Below are 18,124 nucleotides of genomic sequence, written 5' to 3' on the forward strand. Positions count from 1 at the left end.
GTCTTTTTCTTCATCTTCATCTTCTGCTTTTTTTCCAGTGACAGCAACTATATGGTGTCAGCCATAATCATCTCCCATAGAAACAGTATGGCGACAGCCATACATGCAGCCATATCATTAACCATATGCGTTGTATTAGCGCCATCTACTGGATTGCCTCTTCCTCCCATTATTTCCTGTATCTCTCTGCCTAGTGCCTACTCAGGCGGAGGAGCTGTGATTTGTTTGTTGTGATGCTGTGCATGATGGAGGCCCTGCAACGCGACATTATGATGTGAAAGGACCTAGAGAATGTATTTATTCATACAGTATACACATTACACAGTCAAGTGTGAAGACTGCATGCAGTGATCACGTCAATCGGACATCTCACTTAAATTTGCTGGCCTGCTGTTGACTAAAACATGATGAATGCTAGGCTATGCGCGCATCTAGGCGGGTGAGTGTTGTTCATTTCACGGTTGTATGTTAATCATTAACTCACGTTAATCCGATGATCTCTGGCTAAACGTTATATCTCATTCGGCTCAATCGCCTGTGATGTGTTGGCTCAGCATAACGCTACAGAACCAACAGTTTTGTTCTGTTATAGCGATTCCTGCAGACACGCTAACACCACATGAACATTTACATGACAGTCAGTAACGTTAAGATTACAATTGAGGTTACAGTCGCAAGCAACCAAGCTGTTGTTGTTGTTGGGTGGTTTTTATGTTGCATAAACGCCAAGCAGAGATGCAATAGCTATAACGTTAATGTCTTATGTTATGTTTATAGCATAGTAATGTTGTAATAGCGATGTAATCAAATACTGTGCGCAACAAACCGTTATCTACTCAAATCGTTAGTGTAGTCTACCTACTACCTAAACTCTAAGTTTATATACTGTCATAATGCATAATGGTGCATGATTAACTGATTATCTTGCTCTTTGTTCCTTCTCTTCCTCCGCTTCCTAACCTTTCAGCTATTAGGCCAGCCCATGACAACATGTGTGCTCCAACTTTGCCCGTAGTCCACTGCTGTTGTCACAGAAAAATCTGGTTACACTCAGCAGCTGCCTGGAAACACATCTCTCTTTTGCACCTATTTAGTATCTGCCCCCAGACAATGTTGTGGAAGGCAGGACCATGAATAGATACACAAGTATCAGACAGCTTGGGGATGGAACCTATGGCTCTGTCATCCTTGGTCGCAGTCTGGAATCAGGTGAACTGGTTGCTATAAAGAAGTGAGTATAGATACATTTTTGATTAGTGTTGTTGCATAACAAGTGTCCTGCACCACAAGATGCCCCAAAGATGCACAAAACTAACATACATATACATGTGCACTGAAATCATGGCCAAGAGCATTTCATTTGTTGTTTTTCGATTCCAAATATCGTTCACAAGAAAATGCTTCTGATATTACTTTTGATTGCTAAAAAATAATATTGGCAAGTAGTTGAAAGCATTTGGACAATATGCGTGTTTAAGATATCTCCCCTGAAAGAAGGCCTCTTTAACTGTGTGTTATAATCAGTGACCAGTAGCCTTTATTTCATTCTAGAATGAAGAGGAAGTTTTACTCCTGGGAAGAATGCATGAACCTTCGTGAGGTCAAAGTAAGTTTCTTCTTCCTCTCTCTTTTTCTCCTCAATTTCCTAACCATTTATGCCTGTTTCCTGTTACATGGTTAATTAGTAGGTTAAATAGTTAAATTAGAAGGTTATTTATGCCACTGTCTGTCCCCATTAACGGTGAACATTCTCCCAAAATAGCAGATGCACAAGCTCACAAAGCGAAAACGTCACTATGTTTTTGCTAAGCATCTAGAACCGCTATTTCTATATAAAAAATATTATATATAAAAAAAACTCCTGAGGTCACTGGCCAACACATCATCCTTTATGCCTGTTTCCTGTTACTAATGGTTAATCAGTTGGACTCCAATAGTCATCAAACCCCACTGAGTGCACCGTTGTATGTCTTCAACGCAGGCGAAGAATAAAACATTGTCCACAAGTGCAAGTTGAGATTGTGCTCCTTTTACTGCTCAAAAGTGCAAATGCATACAGAAACAAACAAACAGCTTCTTTTGGCTTGTTCTACTCAATCGCACTGGTAAAAACTGTTTCTTCCAAATCGGTGACTGCCCTTCCCCCCCTCACCTGCTCACTTATATGCCCTCTGTAGCAATCAACCCCACCTGTGAGAGGCGTGCCCAAATGAGCGAATTAACCAAATTAGTATGCAGCGGTTCCTGTTGCACCTTTACTCTACATGATACTTTTACTAATACTACAGGATTCTTGCTCATCCTCCGGTGTCAACAAGTTTATTAGTAGAACATAAAGTTTTCTCATGTCAAGTTGGTCTCGCCTAACAGACATACTCAATGTAATAACCTTTAACCTCTCTCTTCCGCTTTTCTATCTCCCCCTTCTCAAGTCAATGGCAGTTTTTTTTAACTATTGTACATTTTGATGAGCTTGTATCATCATTTAGTTTTTTACAATTGTAATTTTGTACTTGTTGATCACTTCTGTTCTCTTGACAAATGTTACTACTGTAGCTTACTATCATTATTTATTACACCTGTTGAGAATGCTGTTGTCTAAATTCTTCTCACAGCTCAGAATCACAAACCAGCTGTAAGAATAGAAGGTGATTCTTGTGCCCTTTGGTTTGACCTCTAGCTTTTGTCCCTGACCTCGACCCCTTTCCTAGAGCTGGAATTTAAATGAGAAGAATATGGCTAGAACACGCTGGTCCCTAGAACTCACTAGTCCCTTAAACGCAATTTATACTTTGTCCTACGACAGTGTCACATGCTAGAAATAGCCCATCTAGGTGCTCACAATGCATCGCATCCGCAACGCATTGTGAAGTCGTAGAGCTGCTATTCTCGGCACAGAGTCATGACACTGTTGTACGACAGAGCATAAATTAGGCATACGAGTCCCTAAGATAATGAGTGCAGCATGTTACATCAAGAGGAATCTTAAGTCCCATTTTGGCTTTTCCCTTACTAAAAATATAGCATGGTTAAACTTGGTTCATTCCTGTGCATGGGTATATATTTCTCCATCCTGCTTATAAACCGATTTATCACCATTTTAATTATCAAACACCTACTTTTGCTAAACTTACCCCTAGAATACATTTTGCTCTTAAAACCTGTCTTATTTGCCTTTTTGACAACAGTTTTGATTTTGTAATAGTTGGTTCATGCTTTCTGAATGTGCTGCAGTATATCGTCTGGCATGGGTATACCTATTGTTTCCCTTTGGGCCATACACATGTTGGTATATAATTTGTTTCTTTATTATTTCAGTCCTTAAAGAAACTCAACCATGCCAATGTAGTCAAACTAAAGGAGGTCATTCGAGAAAATGACCACTTATACTTCATATTTGAATACATGAAGGAAAACCTCTATCAACTAATGAAAGACAGGTATGTTGTTTGTTTTTCTGTGTTCAAATATATTAGATTGAAGTGTACAATCTATTATTGACATACTTTTTGTTGTTGTTTTTGTTTCAGGACTCGGTTGTTTCCGGAATCTGCTGTGAGAAATATTATGTTTCAGATACTGCAGGGGCTTGCATTCATTCATAAGCATGGTATGCTTTACAGCTTAATACAGGGCACTGCTTTAGAGATGCAAGCATTGTTTTGAAATGAATTTATTTGTGATTCACATGAAATTTAATTTACGTTTATTTTATTTGATCTACTGTACATGACCACTCGATCATCCAGTATACTTCCCCTAGGGTTCTTTCATAGGGATATGAAACCTGAGAATCTTCTGTGCATGGGACCAGAGTTGGTGAAGATAGCAGACTTTGGTCTAGCCCGTGAGATAAGATCCCGGCCGCCGTACACAGATTATGTCTCAACTAGATGGTGAGTTTTTCAACTTGACCAACTTGTTAATTTTGGCAGGTAGCATACTAACTAAATTATATAACCCAGTGGTTCGCTAATATAATATAGCAGCTACAGTATTAGCAAAATCACAAAACTCATATGAAGAGCTTCTCTTCCCTGTCCAGGTACCGAGCTCCAGAAGTGCTGCTGAGATCCATCTCCTACAGCTCCCCCATAGACCAATGGGCTGTCGGCTGCATCATGGCAGAACTGTACACCCTCAGACCTCTCTTCCCAGGCTCTAGTGAGGTCGACACCATATTTAAAATATGCCAAGTCTTAGGAACGCCAAAGAAGGTATGATCTCTTATTGGTTGTGCACCTCTTTCCGTCCACATATCGTTTTGCACATTTTTAAGTATATTTAATTAGAAATTGAAAAATTAGGGGGGAAAAACGTCCTAGATTTCTCAAAAATGTGTTATGCGTTAAGTAGAACGTCAATGTGAGCAAATACCTAGATTCACCACACATAAACCATGTAGCAGTAGAACTGATACCTAGTCGGTACCAGTGAGTACCGGCCCAATTCAAGCAGTCTGTATTTTCAAGAATACTCCAAATTCCAGATGTAATTGAAAGAAATGTTTGAGCACAGCCCCCCATCTCAACCAGCAGACTTCAGTGTGACAGGGTAGGCCATGTCAAATATTATCTTTGGACAAAAGAGCATAACATTGCCAATGGTTGAGTTGATTGGCTTTTATATGTCTCACCTGACTTTACCTATATCAGTTAACAAATTCTAATAATGGCATTACAGTACTAGTGGATTTATTTTTCTTGTTGCATTATTTAAGCACAGTAAGACCTAGGTGTAATATTATTCATACCTTGCTTAAAGTGACAAAAAAGTCCTCTTGCAGCATTGGAATTTAGAGTCATTTCATGACCTATTTCTATCTCCTCATTTTCTCTCTGATGTTTCATGTTAATCTCCACTATACTGATGTAATGAGACAAATCCTCCACACTTTTTCTGATTACGCTGGACTATTATGCTGGCCTCTCGCCTCTTCCCCACTAGTGCACTAACGTCCCTATATTATTTACTCTCCAATATACTGTCTGAAATAAAATGTACTTCCAACTAATACAAATACAAATATAATATTGTAGAATTCCTGTGAGAAGAGCTGTTTGTTGACGACCTGTCTCTCTCTCTCTCGCTGTTTAGAACGACTGGTCTGAAGGCTACCAGTTGGCAAGTGCCATGAATTTCCGTTGGCCTCAGTGTGTACCCAGTAACCTGAGGACACTCATTCCAAATGCCAGTTCTGAAGCTATCCACCTGATGAGAGACCTGCTCCAATGGGATCCCAAGAAGAGACCAGCCTCTGGCCAGGTAATGTACAGCAGTAGTTATTACAGACATAACTATGCACTATGTACAGTTGTATAGTTGTTGGTTACTTGTTCAGACCAGTTTAGACAGATGCTAGGTTTAATGCTTACCTGGTATCCTAATTATAGCTCTTAATTGTTTTCTTTGCAGCCTACTTACTTTACCATTTACTAGATTTGTTCTGATACTAGTATTAAAAATGCTTCAAAAAATACTGGATCAGGAATCGACACCTTGATGCCTCATTCACATACAGAAAAGCCAAGCTAATGGTTGGCTTGGTAATTCAATGTAATCTCTATGCAAACCAGCCTTTAAAAAATTGGTAATTTTTAAAGCTGGTTTGCATAGAGATTACATTGAATTACCAAGCCAACCATTAGCTTGGCTTCTCTCAGTGTGAATGCAGCATGTGAAAAATGAAAACAAATGGACCATTTTGTTTTATCTTACGCTCTCAAGCGTTAAATTATTTTACAAGATTAGACTAGAGACTGGAGATGTACACATGTATTTTGATAAAAAATAATGTTGTCTCTCCTAATGGCACAACATCGATACAGCATTGAATGAACTCGTATCCTACAATAACAGGCCAGTCTATGACGTCAGTAATATGACATATTATTACAAGACTTGAATATGCAGAAACCTCGTATCCCCAAGTTTCAAACGTGTACATTTTTCCGTAAAATGAAGCCCTGCTTCATCATACAAGACTATCGCACAACACTTGTGAAAATAGCATATCTACAAGCACACAACGCCTTGCGTTGTGAGGCATTGTGTGCTTGTAGATTTTGGAATATACAAGGTTTCCACCCGACAGCGACGATATGTAATCTGACGGCATTCTTCTTACTCATTTCCATCCACAGGCCCTTAGGTACTCTTACTTCTATGTGGGTCAGGCATTAGGCACTCCTCAGCAGATCCTGGAGCAGGGCCGGCCTCAGCCGGGCCTCGCACCCTTGCAGGCACCGCCGCAGACGCAGCAGGCGCTGCCTCCGCAGCCCCTGCTCCTCAAGCCAGTACCTCCTGCTCAGCCTCCACCTCCCAACCAACACTGCTCCCCTTCAAGGCCCCTTCAGCAGATCCAGCCGTCAACGGTATCGGCAGCTGTTCAGGCCCCGGGGTACCAGCGGCACACAGATCTGGTGCGAGAACAACAACAGCAACAACCCAAACACACCCTGAAGCAAGAGGACACTGAGGCCACAACACACAGTCATCTTCCTTACATTGTCGACAAGGACCTCCAGAGCAAGGTAAGCGAAAGGAAGGGAAATTGCAGGTGTGGGTTAGGGTTAGTGGGTGAGTCACGAGGAATCCACAGGGAACTGAATTCCGTCTTACCATTTATATGATATATTGTGATGGGAGAGTATTTTCTACAGGTCTTTCAGTCCGAGTGTATCAAAGGGTGCGTTCGGAAATGCGCACCGGGTCTGTTTAGGGTTAGGGTTGAGGTTAGTTTTAGTTTTACTGAGGTTAGGGTTGGGTTTAGGCACTCACTACACTGAGCACACACCCGGCGCGCATTTCCGAACGCACCCTTTGATACGCTCGGACTGAAAGACCTGCAGAAATCACTCGACAACAGTGTTTGAAGCATGACCAAAAGCTTCACTTTTCTGTTGTGCAAAGGTTATCAATAAGCAGGTTCACTGTGCTGCCAGAGAATTCTCTGACCGAGAACAATTGTGTGTTGACTGTAGCAACCACACTAACTAGAAAGGTGCAATTCTGGGAAATTGTAAGTGCGTTGACCGTTTATATTATATATTGTGATGTCAAGTGAAGCATGACCTATCCTGTCTGATTGGACTTCATATTGTCCAAGATATCTATCTATCTGCCTTACAACCCACATAACTTCAGTCAAAAGGTTAACCAAAAACAGGTTCACTTTAGCTGGCATAAAAGTTACAGACCTAGAACAATAGTGTGTTGCCTATAGCCACCACACAAACAAGTACATTATGCACAGTAAAATCCTGAGGTCCCTAACTTTGCGGAGTGGGGATGTGTCCAGGCCAGCCCAATGGTACTATCTACAGGACAGCAAATGAGGGCACTATAAGGGCTCTGAATTAGTTACAGTATGGGTGTGTTTTGGGCTTTACATAAAACCAATCAGAGTGCGATCACCTTTAAGAACTAGGTGCGCCCGGCGTGAGGTGCATTGACATTCACCATCTAACTGGCAGAGAGCTGAAGAGGCACAGAATGATGTTCTACAGTATTATCCTCTGCAGGAAGTGAAAGCACTCAAGCTTAAAATCTGCAGGAGCAGCATTAATAATGTGATATAATGATGTCTGGGAAACTAAATCTCTGCTCACCGAAACATGAAACGAGAGAAATCCAAACGCTGTGATGTTACTGCGGTCAGATGTTACTGCGGTCAGAATCACTGTAGCTTAGTCCAACAGACATCTGTGATACCTTGACACAGCCACAAGATTAATTTAAATGGCATCTAAAATCTTTCCTAGCACCCAAATGTTTGGTATGCACATCTTATCCATTACACTTTAATATGTTATGTCATATACCAACCTCAAAACCCCATCAGCATCCCATGAGGTGATAATAGAATGTTTCTGTATTTGTGGCCTTGAAGCAAAAGAGTGCACTGTCATTATTTCAGTTGATTAAAAACAGACTCTCCATTCAGTAGGTTGAATTTGAGGTTTTCATTTCATGTCTATGGAGAGGTTTGCTGCTTTGGCAGGCTCAGGATAAGATTACGAGGTGTTTTCTGAAATAATGTAAGTGCCTCACAAATTACATGCCATAAAGCTTTTCATTAACACTTCAGGGTTTTGTTTTGTATTTTTCAATTGCCAATTCTTAATAAAATCCAGTATTCAACTAATAAGGATCTTAAATTGTGCAACATTTACTAAATAAAATGTTTAAATCACAATTACCGTTGGCTGTCCCTTTCTTTTGACAGCTGAGACAGGAGTCTGAGAATGCGAACCTGTTGAGCTATCAGATGAAAGCTAAAGCAGGCCGTCGCCGCTGGGGCCATGGTACAGGACTGGTTAAGGGTGAAGAGTGGGATGATTATGAAGACACTGAGCTGACATCATTGAGTATTCTCAGCAAAACTCCCTTTTCCTCAGAGAAGTCAAGACAGGGAGAAGATTCACTGAGCAGGTGAAAGACTGCCGTCTTTGGCTTTACAATTCTTTAAATTTTATTAACAGGCACATCAGTGATCCAGTCAATCGCAGCGCGTGTTCTTTTTTTTCCCCGGCCAGTCACAGTGCGCGTATTATTTCCGGGCAATCACAGCGCGTCTTTAGTTTTATTCGGCCAATCACAGTGTATCTTAGCCTTCTGTCTTCTTCGTCTTCTGATGATGACGCACTGATGATGACGTCGCTTGAAAAAATGGGCCGCGGCGGCGCGGATTGGTTATTCGCTAAACCCACCCCCACCCCCTGCGCTCATTGGAGGAGCTGTAATTTCGAACGGGATAAAGCGCTTATGAACACAACATCAGACCAGAGAAACAGTCCACTCTGAGAGTGGGCAGGTCTATGGGCTGGAACCATTGTGTATCTTTTATTCTGGCCAATCACAGCGTGTCTTTTATTCTGCCAATCGCAGCGTGTCTTTTGTTTTGTTTTTCGGCCAATCACAGCACGTCTTTTGTTTCATTTTCGGCCAATCACAGAGCATCTTTTATTCGGCCAAGTTGTCATGTCATGGATTAATCCAATCATTTACAGAAAGCAATATAACAGGCCTGTAAGAACAATAATGTTAAAACCCACTATTTTTCAGATACGGAAATGTTCTGGATTTCAGTCGACCTAACGGCAAGGAAGAAGCACCTTTAAATTTGAATAAGTCTACAACATACCTGGAGCCATCAAGGACAGCCTCTGCCAAACAGCATTACTTGAAGCAGTCAAGATATTTACCTGGTAATACATTTGAAAATATCCCTCTGTTTCTATATTGACGTTTTAAGTCAGTCAAGAATCCAATATGTAGAAAATGTTCTTTGATACAAAATGTTATTCATGTACCCATTTGGCAATCCAATTTGTAAATCGCAAATAGCACACATGGCATCGCAAGGTCTGCTTTTTACATGTATGTGCCATAGTTTTGTACTTTTTCTGTTTTTATGTGTCTATGGAGTTAACATTACTCTAAAGGGCTTTGCAGACAGGCGTGGTTTTTCGCACAGAAGAAATGGACGATTTAATCAATGATTCTCTATGACCTCATGCACACATGCTCCGAATTTGCCGTGTGGCAAGTGGCTGCGGCAGTGTGTTTTTCCCCGATTGAACCCTGTTAGATTTGTGCGTCTTTTCACATGTGGCTTCTAAACTACCATTGCCTTCTAAACTTTGTGTATGCGACCTGACGGTCGCTTATCTCCAGATTTAGGGAGTATTTTACTGGTATAATCATAATACCTGATCATCATGTTTTAGGGGGAGAAAAATCATGGCACTGCATCTTTAAAGTTGTTGTTTTTTATATAGACCTTATCTGATATTTGCTTGTCTTTCCCTTCAGGAATAAGTACAAAAAAGAATACGTCAATAAACGCCAGTAAAGACTTTGGTGGAGGCCACCTGTGGGGTAACAGCTATATTCCATTTGGAGGGACTCTGCCAATCAGAGGCACTCATGGTAAACTACTAGAGCTTATCTTATTTTTAGCTATTATTCTATCGATTACTTTTTCAATTATTATAATCGAGAAGCACATTATTATTATTTTAATTTACACAAAGAAATTGAATAGATTCTTTTATAATGGACTAAATAGTCTGACTCTGATTAACCCCTCTTTTATTATACTTCGGTGTACAGCTTTGTCATATAAAAAAACTTCAAATACCCGATCTATAAGCTCTCAACACGTCACTATGAGACACGTGAGCTTATAGATCTGCTGTTTTCATTTCATAAGGTGACACCATGAGAACTTTTAAGACCTTAGGCCGATTTTACAAATGCCTTCTAAATCAGTAGTTATGAAGTTTTCGTAATTCAAAATTATTCAACATTTTTCAAAAAAGGTTCCAAAATAGCAGATGTACAAACTTGCAGCGCTTGTGAGCTTGTATATCTGCTATGTTGGACTAGCCATCGCTAAAATGTAAAATAACACGCATGCTTTCCCGGCTTTAATGGGCTAACCCATTAAGACCTGGACTTATTTTATACTTTAGCTATTGAAAAATAGCAGATCTACAAGCTCACAGCGCGGCACTTGGTGCCATGCTGCAAGATCTTGTAGATCTCCTGTTTTTGAAAAATCTTGAGAATTGGTGCAAATCTTTGAATATGTTTTTAAAGTGAACATTTGTAACTCAAATCTTTGCTTCTGGGTGGACCCTGGAACAACATATTTTGAGATGGGGGTCCGTGGCCAAATACATATCATTTTGGGGGTCCTTGATATGAAGAAGTTTGAGAACCACTGATTTAGAAGAAGGATTTAGAAGAATCGGATCAAAAATATTGAAAGACTTTCAGGATTTTTCAAAATAGTGGATCTACAAGCTCACAGCGCGGCACCGAGTGCTGCGCTGTGAGCTTGTAGATTTGCTATTTTTCACTATTTAAAGCATAAAATAATGGTTAAAGTAATAATGCGTTCCCGGTCTAAATATGTTTGTTTGCTTCACTGCAGGTACAAATACTCTACCAAGTGGCTACGTACCATCCTTTTACAGAAAAGAGGTTGGCTCTGGGGGTCACCGAGGTCAAATTGGATCTATGGCCGAGTCACCAGCATCAAGTGAGGACGTTAATTTGTTAACTGTCAAGTGATATTCATATAGTTCAGAATGTTTTAATCTATATGAACTTACTGTGTCCAGTCTAGTACAAAGTTCATTTATTAGACTTTTCAAGCCCTATATACCGGTATTCATTGAACAATGAATAGTGAAAATAGCTGATATGATGTTTTTTTTTCACTATTTCTTTTAAATGTTAAACATAATATTAATGACATGCCCAATAGGGATGCCAGGTTGAAAGCAGTTAATAATCATTGCATTCTGTCTTAGATTATGCAACCTGGAGATCTAGCAGAAGCAGTCAGACGAGTGCCTCAGCCTACATGTCATCAGGCAACAAGAGCACCCCTGCCCTGCTGCCTCGACCCGCTGGCCAGAGTGTCCACGGACGGACAGACTGGTCTGCCAAATATGGACACCGCTAGCAGCCTCTCTGGGTCTCTAGAGCAGTGGTTCTCAACCTTTTCAGGCTGCGACCCCCAAAATAATCATACTTTAACTGGGGACCCCCCCACCGTGCACAAGCACTTGGAATTGTAGGAGTTGGCATTACATTAAATTTTGACTCTATCTATTCCATTGTGAAAATAGACGATCTACATGCTCACAACGCCTCCCAACGCGAGGCGTTGTGAGCATGTAGATCTGCTATTTTCACATTGACTGTAATATTTGACAATTTGACCAATATATTTGACCGGAGGTACTAAAACATCTTTAAAGTCCTTAAATTGTCATTTGCAGATACCGTATACACTGATACTGTATGTTGGTCTGTTCACTGTAGAGTGAGAAAACAAGGTTAACATTAGCTAAACATCTAATTTGGGGACCCTTCTGGGGGTCCCGACCCGCAGGTTGAGAAGCACTGCTCTAGATGAGACCGCTGTGTTCCTCAACACTCTTTCCTCTCCAAAGAGTAGGCCCATAGTAGGTGTTTTATAATGGAAATATGTACAAATCTTATACAGCAATAAAAAGGTTTGTTTCAGTATATCCCTGCTGTCTGGCAGAAACGGCTAACAACAAAGTTTACAAATAAAAAAAAAAACAACATCCAACACATAGACAGACATAGAGGGTGTTCAATAGCTGTTAGTTAGCTGGTATGGTAGACCAGTGTTTCTCAAACTTTAGAATTTCAAGGTCTCCACTTAAAGGCCCTTCCATACTTCGACCGAAACCGCCGTTTTCGGTCAAAAGGTCATTTTCTACCATAAAATTATATCCCTCGGGACTTCTGAAAAGCATTGGACCGAACGGGAGTTCGGAAATTTGCACGTCGGAAAACACAACTCACCGAACATTTTGGTCGAAGTATGGAGAGGCCTTAACTCTGACAGAGTACAAATGGAACCAAATGAACCCACCCGTTAGGGTTCATTTGGTTCCATTTGTTCACTGTCAGAGTTACAGACTTGTATAGGTCAATTTAGACCCCCCCCCCCCCCCCCCTCCGTGGTAGACAGTGTGACTATCCAGTGGAATTAGGTTTTGGCCGAAGTGCTTTTTAATACTTTTCATTGGTTCAATTTATTTTTAACCAACACAGATGTAAAGGCTGTTCTGTTCAATGATGTATGGAGAAGGAAAAAAAAATCTAAAACCTGAAAAATGGAGTTAGCTGGTTTCTGCTGGACAGCTACCATGTATTATTATATACGTTCTTGTGTGATGTAATATTTGTAAGTGTACATGTACGCCAAAATGAAACCAACAAGAAGTTCAACTCATTAATCAGTGGATTACTACGAATCAATTCTTTGCTCAGTGTTTTGTATTTCGCTATAATGTACCTGTTGCCCTCATGAGGTTATACCACTGCCATGTGTTTTGTATTCCATTTCAGCAGTTCAGTATATGCATTATGCACATTACAGATTTATAGACACCTTACCGTCTTTTTTGTTTTCTTGCCAAAGAATTATTTTGCCTCAGTGATGAAAAAAATATATGTTTTTATATTCCTTGTTTTGTGTTTCATGACATCAACCTGTAAATCCAGCTACGGTATTATTATATTTTTTATTTTTTTGTGAAAATGTTTTTCCATTTTTAAAATTTTTTCACTAATTCAAGTCTGTGCTTTATTCTAAGGAAAGAAAGTTCAATGCAAATTGTTGCTGGTTTCAGCATATAAACTCTGTTAACTTGGTAATTACCTGTTTAACTGCCAGTTATCAAGTGTTATTAAATATCTTCTTTGATACTGTGTCAGGTTTCAAAATGTGGTTATTTATAGTCCCACTTTACTGTTTTTTGACTCATAATCCAAATTATGAGTGGTGGAGGTTGTGGTTTGGCAGCCAAGGAGTGTGTGTGTGTGTGCAAAGTTTGGAATGGATAGGGGCAACGGTGGCGGAGATATGAGTAGGGCAAAAGTGTGACGTGACGGACAGACAGTATATCATACACATTTAACAGAGACGACAACAAAAAGTGTGTACCGTATATTTGTCACATAATCCCACGGCACCTGACACAGGACCTGACCTGAGCTATTAGATTGGACTTGACCCATACCACATCCGCTACGTGCCAACAGTTGTACCGGTATGTTAGGTATGGCAGTGGACTGTGGTTCTAGGCTTTAAGTCAGTGGTTCAGTCTCAACCTGTGGGTCGGGACCCCCAGGTTGGGGACCCCCCAAAATAATTTGGGGGGTCCCCAGATGATTTGTTTTCTCACTCAACAGTAAACAAACCAACATAAAGTTTAAGTGTATAGAGGGTATATGCACATTTCTAAAGTGACAATTTAAAGGAGCTATAGTCAACTTTTTTGTCAGGCTGACACTTTGTTTGCATTCTAGTCTATTCTTTGATAGTGTTATAGGCTAGCCTAGGATGTAAACAAAGTGTCAGCCCGACAATGGCCAAAATGATTATTTTATCATTATTTTACACTTTTTGTGGTCATTTTTGAATAGAAACACATATATGAAGCTTATTTTTTTATAAAATATTTTCGAAACATTATTTTTATTTTAGCATCCGTTTTTCAAGAAAAAGTTGACTATAGCTCCTTTAAGGACTTTAATAGCTCTAAAATGACAAATTAAACAATGTACTGGCCAAATTATCAAATATTAGGGGCTGAAATTGTGAAAATAGCAGCTCTACATGCTCACTGTGAGCATGTAGAGCTGCTATTTTCTCAATAGAAGCTTATACAAAATGTAATGCCTCCCCCAGTTAAAATATGATTATTTTGGGGGTCGCTGCTCTAGTCTAAGTGACAATGTGTTCCTTTAGGGGGGGTCTAAATTGACCCTCACAAGTGTGTAACTGACAAATAAAACCAAATATTTGGTTCCAATTGAAGTTAAGGGAGGCATGACATGTAAAAGTTTGAGAACCATTGAGGTATGTGATGGTATGTGAGGCATGCAGGCCCCCCCACAGAGAGGACACCCAACTCTAGGGGGCGTGTTGTTCACCACTAGTTATTCCACATACACAGACTGTAGCATAAAGTAGAAGCTCCAGGCGAGTCATCGAAATGGCTGCGTTTCTGAGAGCTCGTAAATATGTTCGCTGTGTTATCCGTTTCTCCGACCGTGAACTGTAAGGTTTTTGCTGCACGCGTTTGTGAGGAAAAAGAAGACTTGACACACGAGCCACAATGGTCAGTGAGTCGCTGTTTTATCAGTTGTTTGTGAGACAGACAGCATGCAGTGTCAGTGTGTGTGTGTGTGTGTGTGTGCTGCTGACCTGTGTGCTCGCTAGCCTGCTAGCTCCTGCTAGCAAGTTGTTTAGCTTTAGTGTCGGCCAATTGGCAAGTGCCAACTGTGCAGTGTGCACGTCTTGTTTATTTTTCATGACGCGTGTCCTCTGCAGGTGTTTAATAATGTCTTCGTTTAGCGTTAATTTAACCTCGTTAAGCTCAGAGCTATAATTTGGCTTTAATAGGCAGACGCTAACGTGTTTAGGTTTAACGACCTAAAACAAAATAAAAGTAATTTCAGTTTAATTGCCATCTTATGACGCGTGAAAAGGGTCTATTAGTGAGGAACTATTGATGTACGTTTCACCTGATATTCACTACTGTAAAAGTCATTGCCATTCAAGGAGAATGAATGCGACAGACGCTGCACACTGCACAGTCATTTATAATCCATCGAGCTTGTTTACTAAAGGAGTCCAAAAATAGAGCCGATAGCCTACTCAAGCTCCATCGCAACACGTCGTGAGCTTGTAGATCGGCTATTTTCGGCGCGCGACGACGTATATCTGGTTTAAGTGAGTGATCTTTGCCCAATCAGTAACAGCTTTTACTGTGGGATGGGTGGATCATCTCCATTCCATTAAAGGAAGAATAAAAAAAATACACACGCCATAATAGCACTGACTGTAACCCTATCAGTCACAGCTTGGGTGGACACTGGACAGGTCATCTTACTGGACCGACAGTCCAGGGATCATGCAGTGCATGATTTATTATAACGTTAGTGCATGACACATGCACTAACGTTATAAATAACCATTGAAATATTCTTGCTGCAGAGCTTGAGACTGCTGCTAGGATCTCATTTCAAGAACATACCCATAAGCCACCTTGACCCTAACACACCTAACCAGTGGTAAAAGTATCAATATACTGTTACAAGTAAAAGTCCAGAATTAAAAAAATACTAGAGTAGGCTACAAGTAACAAAGTCATGGTATCAAAATGTACTGAAAGTACCAAAAGTACTCATTGTGCAGAATGTAAAATTTTACAACTTTTCAAATGTCTAAAATGTATTATTAAACTTTTAAAAGCTGAAATGGCAGGCAGCCAGGGCTGAAGTGGTTTGTGTAGGCCTATGTTTTGTAATAATAATCAAAATCTTCAAGGTAACTACAGTAATTACTCAAATTTCAAATTATTGTTGTGGAGTAAAAGTACAATATTTGCCCCTGAGATGTAGTGGAGTAGAAGTAACGGTACTCAAAACTGGAAATCTCTACTGAAGTAAAAATGCATCAAAATGTACAGTACTTGAGTAAATGTACTTAGTTACTTTAGACCGCTGCGCCTAACCCTAAACCTAAGCCTTGCCTTCCCGCAAACACTAATTCTAAAGCGGCAGCCGGAAGCTGGGCTGAGCAGTTTCAAACTGAAAGTGCAGTTCTCCGTGCTCTGCAGGAACCCTGTTGCAATGTTTTCTTTAGTGAAAGTAAATCAGGATTTGCTGCACAGGATAAATGGTTAATAATACATTCACTTTTGAGCCAGCTATGCCTGAATAGCATCCACTGTGCTTTATTTTACTCTTTGCCCGACCCTCACTTTTATTTAAAATACTGTTCGCACGGTCGCACCTGTCAGACTTGTGAAATGTCAGGGCTGTGAGTTATGGTGTTGGAAAATATTGCCTTATTTGGACAATGTAGCCCATGCTTTTGCCTGGGGAAAAAACTGTCTCACAGGCACAATAAGCATTTCCTAGCCTTATACATATGACAGATTGAGATTTAAAACATGCAGTTCAATTTAATTTAGCCTTCATTGTAATGTATAAGCAGACTAGTGTGAATTAAAATGTACGTTTTGCTGTTGGGGGATATGCTTCCACAGCCATGGTTGGGATGTCAGACATGCATACCTAACTGCAACTAAGGAACTGTTCTTTGATATTATTCCTTATAAGGAATAAGGTTAGGTTTAACCGTTTAGGCATAGTTTACACGTAGGGATGGACATCGGTATCGGCCAATATCAGAAATCGGCAGGTATCATATCAAACCGGCCAAATCGGTGATCGGCAGGTCACTGACATAAATATGCCAAAATCGGCCAATTGTATCTCTTGCACTGCACAGCATGATGCTCGGTCCTGTGACGTAAACACTAGCAAGTAGCAGCCAGTCTGCTTAGAGGCAGCCTACAGAATACAGATGGTGCCGATTACCTTTGCAATGTAAGGATATATTCCATAATCCTGTGTCAATGTCGTCTCCAAAAAGAAGGGGGGGGAAAAGCATGCGTCACCTGCTTTCCTCCTGCCTAGTCCAGACGGTCATATTAGACTGGATATTGTCTGTGATTTTGGATATTGTACTATTGTGATTGATTTGGCATTAGTGTTCTTCTAGTTTATTGGTACTCAAATTGAAGTATGTCTTGTAGGCCTACTTGGCCTGAAACAAAAGGGTATTGGAGCAACCCTATTTCCTAGTTCTTAGCTAAAGAAATCGGTATCGGAAAAATCGGTTTTGGCAGGTCAGACCTTCATAAAACCGGTGGATCGGTATCGGCCAAGAATTTTGCAATCGGTCCATCTCTGGTTTACAGAGGTTATAAGGAATACCAGAGACCGTTGTACCGTACCGCCGGATATATGGCCGAGTAGACTGTGTTTTGAGGCGAGCGTTCGTGTATTCGCCTGGGGTACATTGTGTATTCCATATTAAGACAGAATGTTCTGTATGTTTGAAATGGAACGTAGCAAGTCATTCTGGATTCCTACACAAACATACCTGTCAATAAAAAATTACCATTATACTGTGGGCCACCTTGTACTTAGCCTCTGAGCCCCCAGGAGTGATCATCACTCTTCACTGTTTTGTGAAGCCCTGATGAAAGTCTGCTGCTTGTTTGGTAGGAGTAAGCTGTTAATCACAAACATGTTCATTATTGATTCTCATAGGTTGAAGAAAATACAAGTTTGGGTGGTATGGTAGAGGATGAAGAAGATGAAAGTTCAGATGATCCAAATCTCCAAGTAAGTGTTATCTTTAACACACATACTGTAACTTAAATCTAAACAGCTGCTGTTATTGAATTAAGTGAATATATATATATATATATATATATATATATATATATATATATATATATATATATATACACACCACACAGTAAAACTGCCTCCAACCTAAATACTGTACCTGGTTAAGGTATGAAGGTGAGATTTTGACTTACAGGAATAGAACTGTTCACAAAGTTACGTTTGGTAAATGATGATTTGGATGTTTGGAGACCGGAGAGCCAATCTATATTTGCCTTCTGGTGTATTTGGTTGAACAAACACTAACATTTCAGCATTCAAATAGACATGTATTATTATCATTGACATGAGGTCT

General features: G+C 40.2%; 2 protein-coding genes across 4 annotated transcripts in view; both read left to right on the plus strand.

The window, feature by feature from the left end:
- The first annotated feature begins 226 nt into the window (after positions 1-226).
- LOC308296619 (serine/threonine-protein kinase ICK-like) lies at positions 227-12,378 on the plus strand. Its single transcript, XM_080739948.1, has 14 exons — positions 227-439; positions 968-1,231; positions 1,552-1,606; positions 3,319-3,440; positions 3,531-3,610; positions 3,764-3,896; positions 4,046-4,217; positions 5,098-5,265; positions 6,144-6,533; positions 8,228-8,433; positions 9,067-9,209; positions 9,817-9,933; positions 10,943-11,050; positions 11,325-12,378. The coding sequence occupies exons 2-14, from the start codon at positions 1,131-1,133 to the stop codon at positions 11,477-11,479; spliced, it is 1,950 nt and encodes a 649-aa protein (XP_080596074.1). The 5' UTR covers positions 227-439; positions 968-1,130; the 3' UTR covers positions 11,480-12,378.
- Positions 12,379-14,548: 2,170 nt separating this feature from the next.
- fbxo9 (F-box protein 9) overlaps positions 14,549-18,124 on the plus strand; it is a 446,168-nt gene continuing 442,592 nt past the window's right edge. For all 3 annotated transcript variants that reach the window (XR_013962637.1, XR_013962638.1, XM_080740136.1), the window contains exons 1-2: positions 14,549-14,681; positions 17,689-17,763. Coding sequence is in view for 1 of the 3 variants with exons in the window: in XM_080740136.1 (XP_080596262.1) it covers positions 14,679-14,681; positions 17,689-17,763 (78 nt within the window). In the remaining 2 variants the exon portion in view is untranslated. The remainder of the gene's footprint in view (positions 14,682-17,688; positions 17,764-18,124) is intronic.

This window comes from Nannobrachium achirus (assembly GCF_963921795.1).
Source record: "Nannobrachium achirus genome assembly, chromosome: 13".
NCBI lineage: Eukaryota > Metazoa > Chordata > Actinopteri > Myctophiformes > Myctophidae > Nannobrachium > Nannobrachium achirus.